The sequence below is a fragment of the Rhinolophus hipposideros genome (assembly GCF_964194185.1).
Source record: "Rhinolophus hipposideros genome assembly, chromosome: 5".
Lineage (NCBI taxonomy): Eukaryota > Metazoa > Chordata > Mammalia > Chiroptera > Rhinolophidae > Rhinolophus > Rhinolophus hipposideros.
In genome coordinates, this window is record NC_138051.1 from 62,515,694 (window position 1) to 62,537,848 (window position 22,155).

Genomic DNA, 22,155 nt, shown 5'->3' on the forward strand with positions numbered 1-22,155 from the left:
CTGAATTACTATTGATGTAATGTGTGACTAAAATAATGCAATAGTTAATAAGTTTTTGAGTACAATAGAATGGAATAGAAATTGTACTCAATTTCTAACCTTAGAATATTTCTGATAACAATTATTTCTTTTAAAGATTCCAATGTGGTGCCATGGGTGTACACATTTGTCCAAACTTATCAAATTGCATATATTATATGTGCAGTTGTTTTGTATATAAATTAAGTCTTAATTAAATTTTTTTTAACAATAACTTTGTTTCTGTCAGGTAAATAGAGGCTCAGTCTTGCCAAAAAGAAAAGAAAAGAAAATTCCAGTAAGTGGAAAGAGATACCATACTCACGGATTGGAAGGACTCAATGTTGTTAAAATGTCATTTCTCCCCAAAGTAATGGAGAGATTCGATACAATCTAAGTCATAATCCCAGCAGGCTTTTTAATGTAGAAATTGACAAGATAATTCTAAAATCTATATGTTAATGTAAAGGACCTAGACTTGCCAAAACAATCGCTAAGAAGAGTAAAGCTAGAGGACTTATTTGACTCAAGATTTGCTCTATAAACCTGCAATAACCGGTACAGTGTGGCTCTGGCAGAAGAGAGAAAAGTGTAAGGTGTAAGGACAGAACAGAGTCCAGAAGTAGATACTCACTTATATAGTCAATTTATTTTTCTCAAAGGGACAAGGTAATTCAGTGGGGTGAAGGGGAACAATAGTGTTTTCAACAAATGGTGCAGGAATAACTAGATAACCACATGGGAAAAAATGAACCTCAACCAAAACCTCACATTGTATACAGAATTTAATTTAAGATGAATCTTAGACCTAAAGGTAAAAGTTAAAACTATAAAGCTTTAAAAAGAGAACATGAGAGAACACATTCATGAACTGGGGATAGGCAGCTATTTTTTACATAGGACTCAGCAATAATAATCATAAAAATTTATAAAGTAGATTTCTTCAAAATTAAATGTTTCTTTTTATCAAAACACTTTTAAGAAAATAAATAAGCAATCCATAGCCTGGAGGAAGAAGTGGCAAAATGTATATCTAATAAAGGACTTATACCCAGAATATATAAAGAACTCTACAATTCAATAGTAAAGACAACCCACTTTTAAAAAGATGGACGGGGCGGTCGGTTGGTTCAGTTGGTTAGAGCACAGTGCTCTTAACAACAAGGTTGCCAGTTCGATTCCCACATGGGCCATGTGAGCTGTGCCCTCCATAACTAGATTGAAACAACTATTTGACTTGGAGCTGATGGGTCCTAGAAAAACACACTTAAAATAAATAAAAGTTTAAAAAAAATGGACAAAAATCTTAAACCAACATTTCACAAAGGAAGATATATGAATGGTCAGCAAGCACATGAAAAGATGCTCAACATCACTAGTCATCAGAAAAATGCAAATTAAAACCACAATGAACTATTGCTACACACCCATTAGAATGGCTAAAATTAGAAAGACTGACAACATCAAATGTTGGTGATTCTGTAAGCAACTTGCTAGCAGAAATATAAAATAGTACATCCACTTTGGAAAATGGTTTAGCAATTTCACATAAAAATCAAACCTACACCTACCCTTTCACTTAGAATTTCCACGCTTAAGAGAAATGAAACACATGTTCCCCAAAAGGCTTGTATAAGAATGTTCCGGTGGCCCAAACCTGAGTCTTGGCCTCTCGCCTTCCTCCCGGAACAACATGAGCTTTAGCACCCGCTCCAGCTTCTGCACCAACTATTGGACCCTGGGTTCTGTGCAGTGACCCGGCCACCAGGTCCGGCCGGCGAGCAGCATGGCCAGCGTGCATGCAGGCACAGGGGGCTCAGGTTTCTGGGTCTCTGTGTCCCACTCCACCTGTGTCCAGTGTGGCTGGGGGCCTGGGGCCTGGTGGGCCTAGGGGGTATCTAGACCAAGAAGGAAACTATGCAATGCCTGAATGATTGCCTGGCCTCCTATCTGGAGAGGGTGAAGAGCCTAGAGGCTGATAATCGGAGTCTGGAGAGAGCAAAATCCAGGAACACCTGGAGAAGAAGGGGCCCCAGGTCGGAGACTGAGGGCATTACTTCAAGACCATGGAGGACCTGAGGGCTCAGATCTTTGCAAGTTCTGTGGATAATGCCCGCATTGTTCTGCAAATTGACAATGCCCATCTTGCTGCTGATGACTTCAGAGTCAAGTATGAGACGGAGCTGGCCATGCGTCAGTCTGTGGAGAGTGACATCAGTGGCCTCCAAAAGGTCACTGATGACACCAATATCACTCAGCTGCAGCTGGAGACGGAGATCGAAGCTCTCGAGGAGAAGCTGCTCTTCATGAAGAACAACCATGAAGAGGAAGTAAATGGTCTACAAATCCAGATTGCCAACTCTGGGTTGACTGTGAAGTTGGATGCCCCGAAATCTCAGTACCTCAGCAAGATCGTGGCTGACATCCGAGCCCAGTGTGATGAGCTGGCTTGGAAGAACCGAGAGGAACTAACAAGTATTGGTCCCAGCAGACGGAGGAGAGCATCACAGTGGTCACCTCACGGACCGCTGAGATAGGAGCTGCTGAGATGACACTCACGGAGCTGAGATGTCTAGTCCAGTCCTTGGAAATCAACCTGGACTCAGTGAGAAATCTGAAGGCCAGCTTGGAGAACAGCCTGAGGGAGATAGAGACATGCCATGCAGATGAGCAGCTCAACACGATCCTGTTGCACCTGGAGTCAGAGCTGGCCCACACCCGGGAGTGTGAGGCCCTGCTGAACACCAAGGTCAAGCTGGAGGCTGAGGTCGCCACCTACTGCCACCTGCTGGAAGGAGGGGAAGACTTTGATCTTAGTGACATCCTGGACAACAACTCCATGCAATCATCCAAATGACCACCACCCTCAGGATTGTGGATGGCAAACTGGTGTCTGAGGTCAATGACACCAAAGTTCTGAGGCACTAAGGCAGCAGAAGCAGGGCACCTCTTGGGGGGCAGTAGGTCGATAAAAAGTTCAGAAGTCACTGGATAAAAAAGAAAATGTTCACAATAGTTTTATTCATAATAGCTCCAGAATGGAAACATCCCAAATGTGCATCAATAGGAAAATGCATAGACAAATTGTGGTGTACTCAGACAAGGAATGAACCACGGATACATTCAACAACATTGGTTAATCTCAGAAATATGCTAAACAAAAGCTGCCAGACACAAGAGGACATTCTGAGTGATTCCATTTATAGAAATTCTAGAAGAGGCAAAACGAATCTAAGGTGGAAAACAAAACAATAACAGTGGTTGCCTCTGAGGGTGGGGAGAAATGACTGGGAAGGGACGTGGAGGCACTGTCTGGGGGGATGGGAATGTTTTGAATCATAGGAGGACTGTAGATTACATGTGTGTATCCGTTTGTCAAATTGTACAGCTGCGATTTGTGCATTTCAGTGTATGTATATTTTACTTCACAAAGCTGCAAAAACTAATTGAGTGAAGAGGAGGTAGAAGTAAAGATGATAGAAGAATAGCAGGATATCAGTAATTCTTAAAATTGTGTGATAGCATGTAGGGGTTCTATTCATTTATGTATGTTTGAATTTCTTCCATAAGTTTAAAAATGTGTTTATATAATATAAAAAATGAATTGAGTTGAGGGATCATGGATTGTTCTCGTCGCTGTACTTTTCCTGGGCAATGTTTAGTTACTCATATTAATGGCTCAGAATAGAGTGGTTTAAGATTATAAGCTTTGGGACCATTTACTAGCCATGTGGCTTCGAGAAAATTCCTTGATTTCTGCATAGTTCAGATACCTCATACAACTCTGTGAGGTTTAAACGAGATGAAACATATGTTAAATACTGAAATATATGTTAAGTACTTTGCCAAGTTCTTGCTCAATAAATGTTAGTTGTTATTAGTGGAGGGAAAATATGGCAGAGATCACTTTAAAAAAATATTTGGCTTTGAAAATGTCCTTTTCTAAAAAAAAAATATCCTTTTCTGTTTAATTTGATTGTGACAGTCTCTGATATTTGGGGAATTGACATGATGGCATCACACAGGGAAGGTTTGGCTGAGAAGAAATTAGAAAAGGGTTCCGGCCTTTGCAGTGCACTCTTCTACCTGTCTTAATTTTCAACGTTTAATTTGAAAATCAACACCAAAACTCTATCTCCATGAGACTTTTCAAATTTCTAACATAAAACTCATAAAATGATAATGCATACAATTCCGAAATCTTTTTTTCTTTCCTTGTTTGTTTCTTTTTTGAATTTGAACTTACTTTTTTTTTCTTTCAAGAGCACCTGTCTCTGGGAGGTTTTGCTTGGGCCAATATTTAAATTGGCCCTGTTTTCTAACTTCAAAACAGCTAGTGGTAAAGAGAGAAGGCTAAGACTTTTGGACCTAAAAATAGCAAAATAAATAATCCCCAGCTGACTAGTGAAAAACCAAGGATATAACCATATTCAATCTCAGGCCTGGAATATAGTTCCCTCTCAGTTTCTTTTCTTAGCAACTTGCACCTCCATGTTTTCACATTGTTAAAGGCTAATCCTTTCCTTTATGGCTAGAATTCTTTCCCTCATTCATTCAAGGAATATGTTTTTAGCAAGTTCTCTGTGTCCCACCTAGTAAGGCACTGGGGTGGAGGGGTGCGGGGGGGTTGGGGGGGTGAGCCCTGCCCTCTTAGTATTAAGGCTGTGAGACAGACAATAAATAATGCATAGCTTGTGGGGACACAGAGAGAGTTGTCAGGGAAGGCCTCTCCAAGATGTCATGAATCCGACCTTGTCAGATGGGAAGGTCTCCATTGGTCTCTTTTTCTTGCTTTACATAGTGTTGGGTTTGGGGGTCATTTTTCTTTAGAGTACCTAAATGGAATTTGCCAGAAAGGGCTATCTTTAAAGACTTATCAGTGGTGATAACTTTTCCAAATCCCTTCACAGAAGTTTCTCTGAGCACCACAACATATTTTGCTTTAGAAAAGCAGATTTAGGCGCATCGGCTCAGGGTCAAAGTTCTCCGCACACCCCTTGCTGTGTCACAGAGATTCCCACGCCTCAGCTCTTTTGCTGGGTGGCCGTATTTCTCTCCTTCCCTTCCATCCTCCCCTGAGGATGTGTTCATGTACTTATGTCTGTTTCCAGCCCATTTTCCTCCTCATCCCAAAATGTAAAGAGCATGTTTTAAAACGGAAGTTGGCCTTCCCCATGGGTCTTTTCCATGACATTTTGTTTTGGGAACCTTCAATATGTTACATTCCTTTATTTTGTACCATTTTAGCATCTTTCTTATTGTGTTCTCATCTTTGTTCCTCCTCTGCTAAAAAAAAAACACAAAAAAAACCAAAAACCAAAAACCAAAAAAAAACCACATTTATGATAATTAGGGGACAGTAGCGTGCATATTATTTTCCAAGTTTCTTCAGGATGATTCTTAATGGTTTGTCTCCCTCACATTGGTTTTCCCATCTGTACTTCTTCATGTGGTTGGCTAATTTTAGCTTCATTTGAGTAACTCAGATGCATAGTACATTACTCTACATGATTTCTCTAGGTATTTTAATTAGTTTCTTTTCTAAAAAAAGAACTCCCTCTTTTAGATTTTCACAAATTTATTGCGCACCCATCATTTCCTTGTGTTGGGACTGGGATTTTTCTCACTGACCTGGAACCTTGCTTCCAGCCCTCCTGCCTCTGTGCCCTCCTCACTTTACTTCTCTCCACATCCTCCGTGGCCCCACTGGTACCCCCATGGTCAGGCAGCTTTTCCGGGTTGCACCGGCCCCCAGCGTTCCCTGACTGGTGAGCACTTATCACTTCCATCACTCACTTGGCACTTAGTCATAAAGGGCCATATGACATGTATCAAAGTTATCAAGTGCTGTCTTCCACGATTATAAGAGTCTTATTTATCTCTGGTTCCTTTAGCACTTAATATAGTATTCTCTTCCTCTAGCACACAAATACTAGAATTTATTAAAAAGAATAGTTCGTTGCTTTCTACTTCTCTGTCTTCAGCTTCAGGAACCTACTTTGGTCTTCAGTCCTACAAGAAAAGTTAACTCCCTTTCTCAAAAAAAATATCAGCCCTGTGGCCTTACCTGCCTCATGAGGAATGCATCTGAATTTATAGATCTCTTGGAACAAAATGAGCTGACTGGCCCCCATGATTTGTGACCTCTTACTTAGAGAAAGAGCTCAATTAATTATGTACCAAACAATTAGTGATTATACAACCACCTCTCTTTTTTTAAAAAAAATAGTTGCCTAACAGATTGCAAAAGACCGTGTAGGCTTTTAGGGAACACAGCTTCTTAGCACAGTTTTTCAGAATATAAATCAAGGGCAAGGCTTAGAATCAAATCTCATAAGCTTATAAATCATTTTTGATTAGAGATCAACATAGTTTGATCTCAGTACTGGAGACTAGAGGAAACATTCACTTATGTTGTTTGCCAAAAAAACCACAAAAAAACAAAAAACCCCACAACTCTAGAAGTCTACATTCCACAGATTTGTCTTAACCATTGAAGATTACAGAAAACATCTGTCCAGTTGCCTCTCTAAAGATCTCCATAGGAGGAATTCTGGGCATGTGAAAGGAGTCAAGTTCACAGTGTAGGCCTTTATCTGTAGCACCCCAAGGTCTGGGCAGGACATCACAAGGAACTTACTTCCGGCTTCCTGCAAAGAATAACGTACTCTTCGTTATGTGATTGCTTTCAACAAAATTTATGAGAAAGAAAAGGAAATTTCTAACCTACTACTAGATGGCAAGTACTTGGAGCACTGCAGTGAGACTAAAACCCAATCAGAAAGAAACATAATGTATTTAGGGCAAGGGAGTCGGGCCTCTTTTGAGAATACCTGGAACTAAAGCATTTCCAAATTTTCATGAAGACACATAGTCTGATTATACAAAATGACTTCTTGAGTTTGAAGTTTAGAAGGGAAAGTCCAACCTGAGTGACAAAGAGGCCTTCAACAACAGATTTCTCTTTGCTGGCTGTGCTTTGCTTTTAATTAAGTACATTTCTTCCCTGTTGAGGCTATTTTTTGAAGAGCTGGCTTCCTTTTCCCCATCATTGGTCCAGATGAAGTGGTTTTGTCACCCCCCTAGTAAAATGATGGCTTTTCAAACTACAACACAGGTTTGAACTGTGTGGGTCTGTTTATACGCAGATTTTTTCCACTAGACGCACAGTCAGCCCCCTGTGGCTCTGGGTTTCACATCTGAGGATTCAACCATCTGGGGATCGAAATTACTGTTTTCAGTTCGTAGTTGGTTGAATGCACGGATGCAGAGGGCTGACTGCAAGCATTAATGGACGCCATTTATATAAGGGACTTGAGCACCCTCAGATTTTAGTATCTGCGGTGGAGTCCTGGAACCAATCCCCTGCTGATACCGAGGGACAACTGGGAGTTAAGTTTGGGGGGGGGTCAAAACTTCTATGTGGATTTTCAACTGCACAGAGGGTTGGCCCCCCTAACGCCCACGTTATTCAAGGGTCAACTGTATACCCTTGCAAGAAAATTTTATAGAGAGCTCATTTAGTCCATGATATTATGTGTCTTTTCCATTGTCTCTGTAGCTGAACTAGTTTTACTGATCAATTTTTTCTTAAAAAAAAAAAAAAAAAAGCCTTCTAAGTGTTTTACCTGCAATCACTCCTTACTCTGATACTTTCTGTAATGAACCAGGAACACTTTTCAAACAAACCAAAATAGATACCAGGTATTTTTAAGATTGTCCTGCTATACATAGCAGTGATTTTTACCTACATTTCCTGTTCTGTTGACTTCATGTGCATACATTTATGAAGCGCTTTCAAATCATTAGAGCCTAGTTTCTTGAGACTCTACATCTAGTTCAGAATTCCTGTCTCCTAGTCTCAGCATCTCTATAGAGAAGGCTGGCTCTAAACCCCAGGAACACCTGCGGTACTAATCCAGGCAGCAAGAGTACGTGTCAGCTGCTCCACTCCTCCGCTATGACTTGGACAGTTTAAAGATTTCAGTTGACACCTTTGCAGCTCCTGGTGAGAAACAGTGCTGTGATTTGTGTACTGACCAGAGCCTCAAGCTTAAAGTTGATTTTCTAATTGAGCTGACAGATCTGTTCTTCTCTTGTCCAGTCCCTCTTGTGATTAACCGTGCACATTTACAGAATACTGGTACAGCCCTTCGGCACAGAGCCAACTGGATCATAAGGGGACTGAACCTCTGACCCTGGGCTCGTTAGCTCCATTCTTAAACCAAGCCAGCCCAACAGTCGGCCAATTAGTGATTCACTTGACAGCAGGATCCAGACTCCTTGGCTGATCTAGTCCAGATGCAATAAAATACATACATAAGAAGAGCAGAGTGGCAGCTGTCAAGAGCAAGACTCCTTACTCCCATTAGGCTGCAGTGACTTGTAGTGTCACCCTATTTCACACCAGACTTTAGAATCACCAACAATCTGTCATTTAGAAATGCAGCATTTACTCTACAATAGAAGAGAAAAATATTTGCCACTTCTATTCTTTTTAATGTTTAAAAATCTTGCACATTTAAAAAGTTCATTCATACTATGTGTTCTGCAGCTACATTTTTGGTTCAGCATTAGGATCCATCCATTTTGTATTTTGGAATTTATTCACTGCTATTTTGTTCCATTTTATGAGTGTGTTATTATTTATACATTCTACTGTAATGGACATTTGATCATTTCCAGTTTTTTTGCTATTATTTATAAGTAGTTTTGCTCTGTATAGTCTTGTGCCTGTTTCCTGGTATGCACTTGCAAGTTTCTCCAGGATATATATGGCTGGGTCACGGGATTCATCTTTATTTTTACTAGATGATGTCACAGTGTTCCTGAAGTGTTCTGTTCCAATTCCTATTTCCATCAACAATAAGTATTCCAATGAGCCCCCATCTTAGCAATACCTGATAGTCAGACTTTGAAATTTTTACTAATATACTAGGTGTGAAACTGTATTTTAGTTGTATTTAAAATTTGTTTTTCCCCCACATTTTCCGGAATACAAGTGGAGTTAAACAGTTTTTTGTAGATTTTGGGGGCAAGTTTTCCTCTTCTGCCCTGATCAGTTGAGCATATTGTGTATTTATATATATAGATGTACATTTTCTTTTTAAGGAGGTCGCAGCTCACAGGGGCCCATGTGGGGATCGGAACCAGCACTATGCTCTAACCAACTGAGCTAACCAGCCACCTCTGTATTTATGTTCTTTTTTTTTTTTTTGTATTTATATTCTTGATGCTAATCTTTTGTCCATTATGTATTGCAAATATCTTCTCCCAATTTAATTTGCCTTTCTACACTTTATATCTTTACAGTTCTCATTTTAATATGATTGCTTTATATGCTTTACGCCTTGTTAATGCACAAAAATCTTTCCTCAGTGTCATAAAAATGCTCTCTTATGTCATCTTTTTAAGTTTTAGTTTTGCTTTTCACACTTGTCTTCAATCCATTTGTAACTGATTTGGACTACCACATACATATATGAGGTTGTAGCCCAAATTCCTTTGTTTCATAAAGGTAACTGCCAACACCATTCATTGGGAAGTCCTTCTGTTTCATGCTGTTCTGCAAGGCCAGCTCTCAGAAATCAAGTTTCCACACGTGCAGGTTTGCTTCTGGAGTCTCTGTTTGGACTCTTGTTACCTTATTTATCTCTGTGCCAACACTACTTTCAGTGTAGTTTTATAGTATAACTTCTTGCTCTCTGGTAAGGATAGTCCCCTTACCTGTTCTTTAGGAGTGTTTTGGCTATTGTTGGCCGTTTGCTCTCCTGGAATAGAAGGAATGCTCTTTTCCAAATGTTCCTTCTAAGAGCGAATTGAATTTATAATTAGGTAAGGAAGATAGAAACAAGATTCAGGTATTCTGATCAGTAAACCTGAGAGAAAATATTACTTGATTTTTACTTGATCATAAAGTTTGCGAAACTTAGATTTGAGAATTTATACTCATAGTGTTTTCTTAATTGTTTGATATCTACAAACCACATTAATACAGATATGTTAAACTTTGGTTGATTGTGCTGTTTTTATCATAAATTTAATTAACATTGAACTTGGACCACTTCCCTGAGCAGTAATACAGATAATGCCTGGCCAATGAAGCCACGTGAGACTATGATTAGATCTCATGAAACAATGGTCTGAAATTATTTTAAGTGCTTGTACTTTTTAGTAATATGCAGGCTCATGTATAAATATCCAAAAGGAAGTTTGAATAGTGTGTGTGTGTGTGTGTGTGTGTGTGTGTGTGTGTACGCTCACATGCTGGTAACTATTTACTAAAAAACAGAATTTTAATGTACACATTCAGCCTGGGAAACTTTGTATTGTTTATTAAATAAAGTAGAGAAAGCAAGAGAGGAATCAGCACAGTGGGAAATAAGGTCACTGGATAAGGCGCTTTTTTTTTTTTGCTACTGTTTCCTGTTCTGGATGGCTCTGTGACCCACTCTTAAGAATTTCATTCCTCTTACCCAGATTGAAAATTTCCCTTTCCTGTCATTCTCTCTATCTCCCCCATTCTTGAGCTGCCAAACCAAAGCAGTCCAAACAGACACAGTTAATTTGTTGAAGAGCACAGGGCTTTCAGTAAACAACCTCTTCCTGGCTATTACTGTGTATAGGAGACTGTAATTTTATTAGCACAGTAAGAATTGGGTCAACTTAGAGCATATAGCAGGTCAACTCATCCTTGTCACTCTTACAACTATGTAGCTACAGAAACAGGGAATGACTACGATGGCTACGAGAAAAAGTTGGGGGGGGGGTGCAGGAGTTTTTGCATCAGTGTCCACTGATTTTTAGAATAAGCAGCGCACAGATGGCAGCTGTGAAGGGTTATGCTTTTGGGAGAGGCATTCAGTAAGTATCAGCAACGATACAAAGCCCTATTCTCTTATTTTCGGAATTATCAAAGTGGTGAAAATGTTGCCATGGTTTAAGTGATTACTCTAAAAATAGCGGCAGCCCTTGCTTGTCAAACTCATTGACAGTAGAAATAGTTATGAAAGGCATAGGACAGGGATGAATTCCAGAGGATCCAAAAAAGTTCTGAGTTAACATTTTATTGGGAAACTACTGTAATCAATGTAGGTCGAGTTGTGTACGTCAAACATTTTATTTAACTCTATAGGGTATTTCTCCATGTAAATTAAGGGTCAGGAATCCAGCCTGGTCTGATTCCACTTCATCACTAACTGATAGCTATTTAAAAGCAATATTTAACACCAACCCTCCCCTCCCCCCGCCGCCAAAACAAAAAACAAAACCAAAAAAACCCCACTATGGTATATGGAATGGAAAAGGTATAATCTGCCGCATTGTTGCTTTTTGGCCTGTGAAAGAGCAGAATATCAAGACCTGCAAGTGGCTTTCCTTCTACAAAGTTCATGTCTGTAGGGTGGTGGGTGTGTTAAGTACATGGTGGGAGTCCTTTCATAATACGATGTCTGACAGTTAAGCTCGCAAACTCATCCTAGAAAAAATGCTACATACCTCACTGCTGCATATCATTAGGGTCACCTTCGAAGTACTCCCCTTGGGAAGCTATGCACCGACGACAGCACCTAGTCAAAGCAATTGTGGATGGAACTCTTCTGGCATGGCCATCAGAGCTGTCATCTTATTAGCCCTGATGTCCTGAATGTCATCAAAATGTCGTCCTTTCAATATTTCCTTTATCTTCAGGTACAGAAAGAAGTCATTGGGGGCCAGATCAGGAGAGTAGGGAGGGTGTTCCAATACAGTTATTTGTTTACTGGCTAAAAACTCCCTCACAGACAGTGCCGTGGGGGCTGGTGCATTGTCGTGATGCAAGAGCCGTGAATTGTTGGCGAAAGTTCAGGTCATCCAACTATTTCATGCAGCCTTTTCAGCACTTCCAAACAGTAAACTTGGTTAACTGTCCAGTTGGTACAAATTCATAATGAATAATCCCTCTGACATCAAAAAAGGTTAGCAACATCATTGTAACAAGTTCGTGAACTTAATTGTCACACCTTGTATAGGTATATTGAATCACAATCTATACTTAAAATGTTACAATTTTGTCAATTATACCTCAGTAAAACTGAAAAAAGAAAGTTCATGTCTCTAGGTCCCTGACTTTTGAGTTCAAGGTTGTGTGAAAAGTAATTTGTACCAAGTTAAGATTACTGATTAACTACATCAGGGGCTTCCAGCAGGTGTCTAACGTGATACAGTCGGAAGTAAGCTTGGTTGCTCCACATGAAACTGAGTCACATAAATCAGAAACCTGAAACTACATGTCTGGAAGTCCTAGCCAGTGTTCTTTTTAGAGACCAGTGTTCTCTGGATACCACTACCAATCGGGATGTATGAGGGTTGGTTGTTTTTAATTGAATTTTTACATTTTTCGATTATAATTCACATATTAGTTTCAGGTGTACAATGTAGTGGTTAGATATTTATATAATTTACAAAGTGATCCCCCCAATAAATCTACTATCCACCTGACTGTAGCTATTGACTATATTCCCTATGTTGTACTTTACATCCCTGTGACTAATTTATACTTCTTCATCTTTTTTACCTTTTTCACCCACACCCTCAACCTCCTTCCTATCTGCCAACCATGTTTGTTTGTTCATTTTTTTTTTAAGATTCTACATATTAGTGAAATTACATGGCATTTGTCTTGCTCTGTCTTATTTCATTTAGCACAGTACTCTCTAGGTTCATCCATGTTGTCGCCAATGGCAAGATTTCATTCTGTTCTGTTTATGGCTGAGTAAGTAGTCCATTGTATGTATGTACCAACTCTTCTTTATCCATTCATCTATTGATGGGCACTTACGTTCCTTCATGTCTTGGCTATTGTAAATAGTGCCGTGATGAACATAGGGGTACATGTGTCTTTTTGAATTAGTGTTTTGGATTTCTTCAGATAAATACCCAGAAGTGGAATTGCTGGGTCATATAGTTCTATTTTTAATTTTTTGAGGAATGAGCAGTTTGTTTTTAACACTACTGGATAGGGAGATAGAAACCAGGGTTCCACTTCCAGCATTGGCACTATTATAGCTGTGTGAGTTTAAACAGGTCATTTGGCCTCTCTGAGCCTCATCTATAAAATGAGGAGCTGGATTGTATGACTCTAGAAGAGCTAATGTACGTGAAAGCATGTAGTAGTAAAGCTGATAATGCATAGTTTGTGTCCAAAAAATGTTTGTTTACTCTGTATTAAACCGTGCTGAGGCTATAAAAATTTTAAGTTGTAATAATTTCTTGATTTCCAAAATAATTATCATTATATTCAATAAACAAGTACATATTAACTGATCTTAAGTATAAACTATGAGGCTCAAACACAGTCCTCAAGAAACTAATTTATTAGGGGACAACAGGATGTCCTCAATAAGGATGACTCTTAAGTTCTAAAAATAATCAAATTCAGTGGCAGTTCAGAGGAGTAAGAGAACATTTTTGGCTACAAGGAAATTTGCAAGTATTCATGGAAGAACACCTGAGCTCTCTGTAAAATTTCTAAAATGAGATTTGGACACATGGAAGGTGGAGACATGGAAGGAAGTTTGGGGATGAAGACATACCCGGTTTGGTGTATGATGTGGAGATGGGCAAAGTGTGTCCGTAGAATGTGATCTATCCAGTTTGATTGGAATGCAGACTATTGGGAGATAAGGATGAAAATATGAGCTGGGAAACAGCCCCCAGAAGACCTCTGAGCACTTGACTGGGGACTTCGGCATTTATGCTGTTGGCAACCAGATGTCACAGAGCTGCAATCCAGGTGGTGCTATCTTGGGGGTGAATTAATCTCAGAATCACCGCGAGGCAGTGGGGCAAAGCAGAGGCAGAGAAGTCAGACGGGCTGTTCTAACTTGTGGGGAGGCTGGAGGACAATAAAGGACTTGGGTGTGCCGTCGTTTAAATATACTGAAGGGCTTTCAGACGTGACTGTGCAAGTTGATGACCTGTCCGTAAGATGCGGAAAGGGAATGTATTACTTTAAAACTTTTATTTTTAATGGAAAGGAGCTCTAAAATTTTGGAGTGATGCCTGTTATGACACAACCTTCGAATACAAAGAAAAGCTATGGAGAATGTGACCTGAGCTTTGCTTTAAGAGGCCACTGCATCATGGCAGGCACAGGACAAAGATCTGAATTCAGGTGACGGTGATAGCAAAGACAAGAGGAAAACACAAGGTTGCATGAGGGAAAGATCAGTAAGACTCGGCCTCATTAGATGCAACAGGTAAAGGAGAAAGTCTAGGTCTGAAGGTTCAAGTCTGCATGATGATGTAACAGTAAAAGGGAGTAAATTAATGTTGTGTTTTTTTAAAATCAAGAGTCATTTTGCTGTTTAAACCAAATTCTGCCCAGGTCAATAATGTCTGTTCATCTTTTTGTCATGTTTTTGTTTATACCTGCATTTCTAACATTTAAATATTATACAGTTCATTCTTAGGTAACAGGAAAAATGAGGGGTCTTCAATTTAAGTGGAACACTCTTAAGAGATTAAGTATCTCCATCTGGTAATGCTTTAGAATACTATAGCAAGTTGTTCTCACACACAAGATGTAGGCAAAGCATTTTTAAAAGACACAAGTTTGTTTCTACTAAGTTAATACTATGTAAACCGTAAGAACAAGAAGTACAAAAAGAAACATTAAATAAAAGATTTTGCTTTTATTTAAAATAAAATGCATTTATACAGTCTTTGAACCATGGATAATTCGACAACACTGGTAATCCACCCTCCCTGGCACCCCTTCGGGCTATGTGAGCTAGGAATTTTGTGACTAGCACCAATGCAGATTGTAACAGCGCAACAGACTAGAACGTGGCCAGTCCAGGCATTAGAGTTAAGGACACTGTGGCAAACTATGACTATAATGAAGTCATTCTTAATTTAGCAGGTATTAAAACTGCACATCAATTATATTTTTAAAAGCATTCAATGTAAAGATGCTACATCTAAGCCATTTGCTAGTTGTGAGTAGTTTAAAAAAAACTGTACAATTTTATAAAATTTGTGTTTGTACATTAGTTACACAAAAATGCATACTTCATAGACCTTTACTTCATATTGCAATGCAAAAGTTGCATATTTTAGGCAGACAGTGAATATGCTGGTGAATACTAAGTGTTGTAATACAATATGGTGTAAAAATAAAAACACAAGACAATATACATACATGCTTATTCAAGGACAAAAACAAACCAAGCATAACGGACTAACAGCATTCTCCTTCAAGGTCAAACAATGACATTATTAAATATCAGGCATCTTTTGCAGACCTGATTTATTTTGGGGAAGGGGATGTTTCAAATGGCTACCAGAAGTAGGGTATCTTTAAAAACACAAGGTCAAATTAAACATACATTAAAACACATGCATTAAACATGATAAATAGACTTCATATAGTTTAAGCCCTGGATAGCTTTAAAGTAGATGGCTTGAGTTTCTTTACAGTTTGGCTAGCTTAAATCAGTGATGTTTTGTTCCCGACTTGCCCACTACTTCAGTTTTCAATTCATGGCCCTAAGGAATGTGTGCCATATTCAAGTTCATATACTGTATCATGATAGCAGATTAATAGTCGTGCTTGTTAGTGCACATATTAACTGGTCTGGTAAGGCAAAAAAGTTTTCATGATAAAAGATAAATTTCAAGCTTACTTTATTAAGCAGCATATAACAAACAACAGCTTTTAAAGTTAAATATTGTCATGGCCATGGGGTTTCCATTACACAGTATTTCTATTCACACCCAACCACTGGTGAGTTTATAGAACATCTCTTCATCTAAACTCTCATTTTGGTCTTTTGCACGTGTTGAGAGAAATATGTAACCACCAATGAATTCATGAACCACTTTGCAATCTACTTCAGTACAAATGAAGGACAATCGTACTTCATCTGCAAACTCTACAGTGACCTGGAACAGAGAGACAAAGAACCGTAAATCCCAGTAAAACTCCAGATGGGCGAGTCCAAGCAAACCTACTGTGCTATTTAAGATCTGTCCTATCACAGAATACCTGATCCTCAAATATTCTTTTTTAATCCTAAGCTAATAATGCCTTCAAGTCCAAAAGAGTAAGCAAAGATTACTAGCCTCTCCCCCAATCCTTTTTAGTTTTCATGTTCTGAAAAGGAAGACAGGGGTTTAGGTCATTAAGTTCCCAAATGACCTCTGGTGATTCGATTAATAAGAATGTCTCTCTTCAAGTCCTGGGAGAAAACCTACTTCCTGTGTTTAATATTAGCTTTAGATATTTAACCTTTAGGTATCATGTTTAAATATTTCAGAAATATGAGATTCTATGAAGTGATAGGAATTGATACAACAAACCCAGTGATCTTAAAACAAATGACTTATTAGTAAAAGATTCTGTTTATTTTGAATGATTTTCATGTACTCCATGGCTAGGGGCAGCATGCTACATGGTAGCAGATGGGCCAGGCTTCAGAGCCCTAAACATCTAAGTCTGAATCCTGATTCTGTTACTGAGCGTGTGGTCCTGGACAATGAGGGCCCTCAGACTTCTCAATGTAGTGTCCTCATTTGTAACGGAGGGATAATCCACTTGCCTCCCAAGGCTGGGGTGAGACTGAGAAACAGGGTACAGATGTAAAACACCTAGTATCATGCCTTGCACAAAGCAGGCCTTCAATAAACAGTAGCTGCTATTTTGAGTGGAAGGAATTTACATATTATAGAAAGACAATCTTAAAAAAGATAAGGCAATCTTCTAAGCAGATCGTTATGTCTTAGAATTTTAGTAACTGAGCTAGTTACGAAATAGGTGAATTTAAGCGGGAAATGAATAACCAACCGTGTTTTATACTTTAAGAAGTATAAGAACGCTAATTTTTAACTTTCAGAACGCTAGTTTTCAGCAGCGTTCAGGTAACACTGTCCAGCTTACCATTTTGATCTCCCAGTTTACATTCCACTGTTTCATGTTACTGAAACGCCATGTTTTAATTGCGTCTCCTGTGCTGGCATCCATCCTAATCAATCTGTTATATGCAATTCCAATAAGTTCTTCTTTTTTGCCTCCTTGGAACCTACGGTAGTAAAAACAGTAAATAAGAGTTTAAAAACATGTTGGGGGTGAGAGCCATGTTGGTCTGTTTCTCTTCAAGATATGTGCTCTTTAACTGTGAATACATTCCAACATTCTTTAAATTTTACTGTAAAATAGGTTAATGAGTCTCAGTTGTAGCTTTAAATCTTTAATTTCTAATTACACGAAGTAGATTGAGTAAAAAGGCACCAATTAAGGTTTATAGTTAGGTGCTTAGTAGAACCACTGACCTTGCAATGAAGTGTGTGATGCCGAATTCTGGTAAGGACTGCCAAGCTTGAATAAATCTCATCTTGGCTTCAATTAGGCTCATCTGAGCTACATTCTGATGGGCTTCCAAGATTCTTGCTGTTATCTAAATATGATTAAACATCACCGATACCATTGGACATTATTCTTTCATGGTAGAATCAAGACAAAAAGATTAAAAAACTGAATTAGGTGTCCCACCCCAAAATCATATATTGCAAGAGTTGGAATTAGAAAATATCTGAAGCTACATGTGGGAATTTTAGTAACATAATGACTTTTCAAAATAAACTTTAATTTTACTGTCCATATAACTAAGAAACAAAAAGTACTAGGAGGGCCGGCCCGGTGGCTCAGGCGGTTGGAGCTCCGTGCTCCTAACTCCAAAGGCTGCCGGTTCGATTCCCACATGGGCCCATGGGCTCTCAACCACAAGGTTGCCAGTTCACTTCCTCAAGTCCCAAAAGGGATGGTGGGCTCTGCCCACCTGCAACTAAGGTTGAACAAAGCACCTTGAGCTGAGCTGCCGCTGAGCTCCCGGATGGCTCAGTTGGTTGGAGCGCATCCTCTCAACCACAAGGTTGCCGGTTCGACTTCCACAAGGGATGGTGGGCTGCGCTCCCTGCAACTAGCAATGGCAACTGGACCTGGAGCTGAGCTGCGCCCTCCACAACTAAGACTGAAAGGACAGTAACTTGAAGCTGAACAGCACCCTCCACAGCTAAGATTGAAAGGACAACAACTTGACTTGGAAAAAAGTCCTGGAAGTACACACTGTTCCCCAATAAAGTCCTGTTTCCCTTCCCCAATAAAATCTTTAAAAAAAAATAAAGTACTAGGAATACATAACTGCCACTTTTGACCCATATTCCAAGCATACACATATGATACTGCTATTGTAAAATGGCATGTTCTAATCCTCATATACATGGTATATTTTAAATTTAGCACCAAGATACATATAATCAGAATGAGTACCTAGGATACAAGTTTCTAGCAGAAATAATACTATAATTTTAAAAATTTTCAAAAGGAATGATTATAAAAGTTGAATTTTAATTTAAATTATACTCACTTTGGGGTGACTACTCCCACAGGAGTGGAAGGAAATTAATCCATGAGGGGAGATTGTGGTTAGGGCTTTAAATATATTTATTTTCTTTTTTTTTTGGTAAATATGGAGAACTTACCAAATCTCTTATATAGCCTGGCTGTAGATGGCAATGCGAGGAAAGAAAAAGGAGGCAGAAAGAAAAAAAAAGGCAATCAGAAAAAATGGCAATGAAGCAAAGAAAAAGTTGCGGTAACCTGCAAACCAAAATTCCAGCCAAAAACCATGCAAAAAATTACTTTAGGTGGAAACCAAGCAAAGTAAATGCAAGCATGAAAATGAAAATGAGGAAGCAGTGATTACTTTCCATTTAGAATCCTGAGAAACACTCCACATTATTTTAGATTGTTAAGTGTTACTAAAATTAAGAGTAGATAATTGTAGGGAGAAAATAAAAAGAGCAAATACCCGTTTCCCATCATGTACCAGATCTTACTGGTTAAGGTAACGCTAATTATTTTAGTGGCAAAAAAATCACAATTAATATTCAAGCCTTTTATGTTGTCTCCAATTGAGTCAGATAATATGATACATGCACGGTTTTTCAGAAATAAGTTGAAGACAAAATAAGTGCAGTGACCGTGCTGTTTATTTACACAAGAAAAGCAAACCCCTCAATTACCATCTGTTTTTTGCATCCTTTTTCCTGGAAGGGAAAATAAAAGAGATGCCATACACTACACTAGGAATGGTGGCTATAAATATAAACATATTAGTCCATTTTAATTTGGATTAATATGAATAAAACATTGAACAACTCTTTTCTTTAAAAAGTAAAATTCCAGTTTGGGAGACATATTCATGTGAAAATACCCATAGCAAGTTTAATTAATTAACATGTAGCTTTGGGGAATTAAAATAGAGTAAATATAACAAAAGCTATATTGATGGACCCAAAGGAAAACAATGCACTTATGCCCTGGTGCATTGTCCCTGGTAGGGATGAATGGCGCCAGGGCCGTCACATCTTCCTACTTGACTCCTGAGTGCCACTGGATTCTATAGTTTAACAATTATTAGCACCAGGTGCAGTGACGAAGATAGCACTCGACACACATTAGAAGCAACTAAACTTCTGCCCAACAGCACTTACTAGTTGTTAGGGTAATACATGGTCTCTACCTTCTGGGAACAACTTATAAGTCTAGTTAGGGAAAGGAGGGTTAAAAAAGAATGTGCATTTGATAAGATGCCACAGTGGAAGACAAGGCTAGAAGGATCCTTAACCACGGACCACACACATGCTGCCATCCTGCCATTAGAGACTGTCAGACATTCATTGTCTTTGTCCTCAAGAGAATGTTCAGTGACAATCTAGTTGAGAACTTTTTAAAGTGAAAACCATCATTTTAAAGGCTGCTGGGAAAACAATACATATCTTTGACAGCTAAACCAACATTTGGCCACTTTCACAATTATACTTTTAAGATCTTTCTTTCCTGATAACTGATAGTGAGATGATAAGCTTGCTAAGATTTGAATTTATTCATCGTCTTTGAAGACAAATGAATCTACTTTCAGAAAGTTTCTTTACAAATAATCTTTAAATGAAATAACTAAGAATAAAAAAATGAAATTAGTATTTGATTCTCTTTTCAACTTACAATCTACATTCCACAAAGCTCCCCAGGGCAGCATTTCCTCCATTCCTTACTACTCCCACATCGTATGACTGTGGGATAAACAATTTCCATGTAGCTTACACAACCTCAGAAACTGAAATACTTGGTAATTAAAACTTCTGAACATTTCTAACTTCTACTTAACTGATTTCAAACCCCTATGATAAGCATGATATTTAAAGTTAAGAATTACTAAGTGTTCTGGGTATTTCACTGGACCTTTTTAAGTAATGTTTTTTAATTAGCCCTTAAAGATAAAAATTAAACTAGATAAAAATAAAATATTTATTTTAAAGGTCTTCTTCACTCCCCACCTCCCAAACTGAAGCCTTTTCCTTTTATGGCATGATGTTTGGTGTAGAGAATACTGGGGTTATCCCAAGTGAAATTCCCCTGAAAAGAACCTTTTATGTTGTACCCAAGAACCATTTTCCTACATAGCAATCCTTTTATGGTATTAATTTCCAGAAAAGGAATTCTAAATAGAGTGAACGAAAGCAGTGGATTTCAATGAAAATTTATCAAATTTTGTCACATAATGCAAATCTTGGTTAGGTTAATATTAAGAAAAGACAATGTTAAAACGTAGACTATTTCTACTCTTGTAAAATTTATTTCCAAAGCTGGAAGAGTCAACTTCAACAGCAAGAAGTGTCATTATAGATTGTGTTGGGAAATGAATAAAACTGCATGAATTAAGGAACACAAAGCATTAAGACCATATTTAATTCTCTGAAAGAACATCCTGTTAACAGTGATTTTCTCAGGTTGTTTAGAATAAATACACTCCCAACTAGTTTACCTCATTCTGTCCTATTAAAATGATAGGTTTTTTTTTTTTAAATAACCAATTTAAACTGACTGAAGGCTATTGATTTCTGATTTTATATTCTAGCCATCTGATAGGAAATTAAGATTACTAACTGAAACTAAAAAGTTTTGTTGAAGAGGGGAAACTAAATTTAAAGTATATATAAAATTGTAAAACAAACCAGCAGAAAATAGACGAAGTAAAATGAATCAAGTACCTGCTTATTCTTGTACTTTTTTAGATAGCGAGGGGACACCAAACACTCAGGATTTATATCAGTTGTGATCTGCTCTGGTATTAACTGAGGATCTGGGTTTAAATGCTGCATCTTCAGAAAGGAAAGAATATTCTGAACTTCTAGGTTATAAGAACTGTCTGCCATGGTCTTGCCTTTGGAGGCTAGTCTGCATGCTGCCATCCAGTGTGCATACTGTTTTTCCTGTTGAAAAGAAATATTGAGGTAAGAGCTGTATCACATGATGAGTCCTTTGAGTATAAGATATAAGGATGACTAGTTAACTCACTGGAGAATCAAAAAAAATTGAGGTTTACTTTTAATTGGAAAACTTACATTGTCACAACGAAGCCAGATTTCATTCATGCCTTCTGCAACTGGAATCAGGAGTTTAATGTTAAATTTTTGGCCTGAAATGTTTACATCTGGGGTAACTTCACATCCTGTAATAAAAAAAAAAAAAAGTATTAAAATGGTCAAATATACTTTTAAGAAATCCCAAGCCAATACAGGCAGCCTTCATTTTAAGACATCGTAACATGTAGAATTTTGCTGTTATGGAATCTATAAGCCAGAGAATAAATTCTTTATACCCAATAATTTTGTTTGGGGTGGAACAGAAAGTCAGATCTAACATAGAAGAGAGGTAATGACACAGAATTTGTGGCCCTTACAATTCACAAAACTTGACTGAGAAGAGAAGGAAAAGATCTTGTTAAAAGGATATTACCAAAATATACCACTTGTACTCCAACAAGTTTTGATATGTGTTGTGTTAATATTCCATTCTTTGAATCTTAAGTTATTTAGGATGTAAGCTTCTAAACGTACAGAGATTTAAAAATTTATTTCTGTAATTAAATTCTAACTTAATTGTGTTATGGTTAGAACAAATGACTTTTTGATGCCTTAGAAAAGCTTGAGGGGGATTAGCCACTTTGAGTTAGAGTCCCATATGGGAGCTGCTCCAGAGCCCTGCTGCTCCCTAACCCAACTGCTGTGCCCCCCACTCACGTGGCAGGAGCCTGC

General features: G+C 38.3%; 1 protein-coding gene and 1 pseudogene across 6 annotated transcripts in view; one reads left to right on the top strand and one right to left on the bottom strand.

Moving 5' to 3' along the window:
* The first annotated feature begins 1,711 nt into the window (after positions 1–1,711).
* On the top strand, positions 1,712–2,946 carry LOC308497656 (keratin, type I cytoskeletal 18-like; annotated as a pseudogene). Its single transcript has one exon. The product of its transcript is annotated as a keratin, type I cytoskeletal 18-like (transcript).
* A 9,698-nt stretch (positions 2,947–12,644) lies between these two features.
* FERMT2 (FERM domain containing kindlin 2) overlaps positions 12,645–22,155 on the bottom strand; it is a 72,937-nt gene continuing 63,426 nt past the window's right edge. For 2 of the 5 annotated variants that reach the window (XM_081050112.1, XM_081050114.1), the window contains 6 exons: positions 21,463–21,569; positions 21,109–21,330; positions 18,538–18,558; positions 17,329–17,453; positions 16,937–17,078; positions 12,645–15,942 (listed from right to left, as the gene is read on the bottom strand). In XM_081050112.1, the coding sequence (XP_080906238.1) occupies positions 15,769–15,942; positions 16,937–17,078; positions 17,329–17,453; positions 18,538–18,558; positions 21,109–21,330; positions 21,463–21,569 (791 nt within the window). In that variant the 3' untranslated portion in view covers positions 12,645–15,768. Of the gene's footprint in view, positions 15,943–16,936; positions 17,079–17,328; positions 17,454–18,537; positions 18,559–19,080; positions 19,105–21,108; positions 21,331–21,462; positions 21,570–22,155 lie in introns of all 5 variants that reach the window. The other 3 variants (XM_081050115.1, XM_081050113.1, XM_081050111.1) reach the window with 2 other exon arrangements.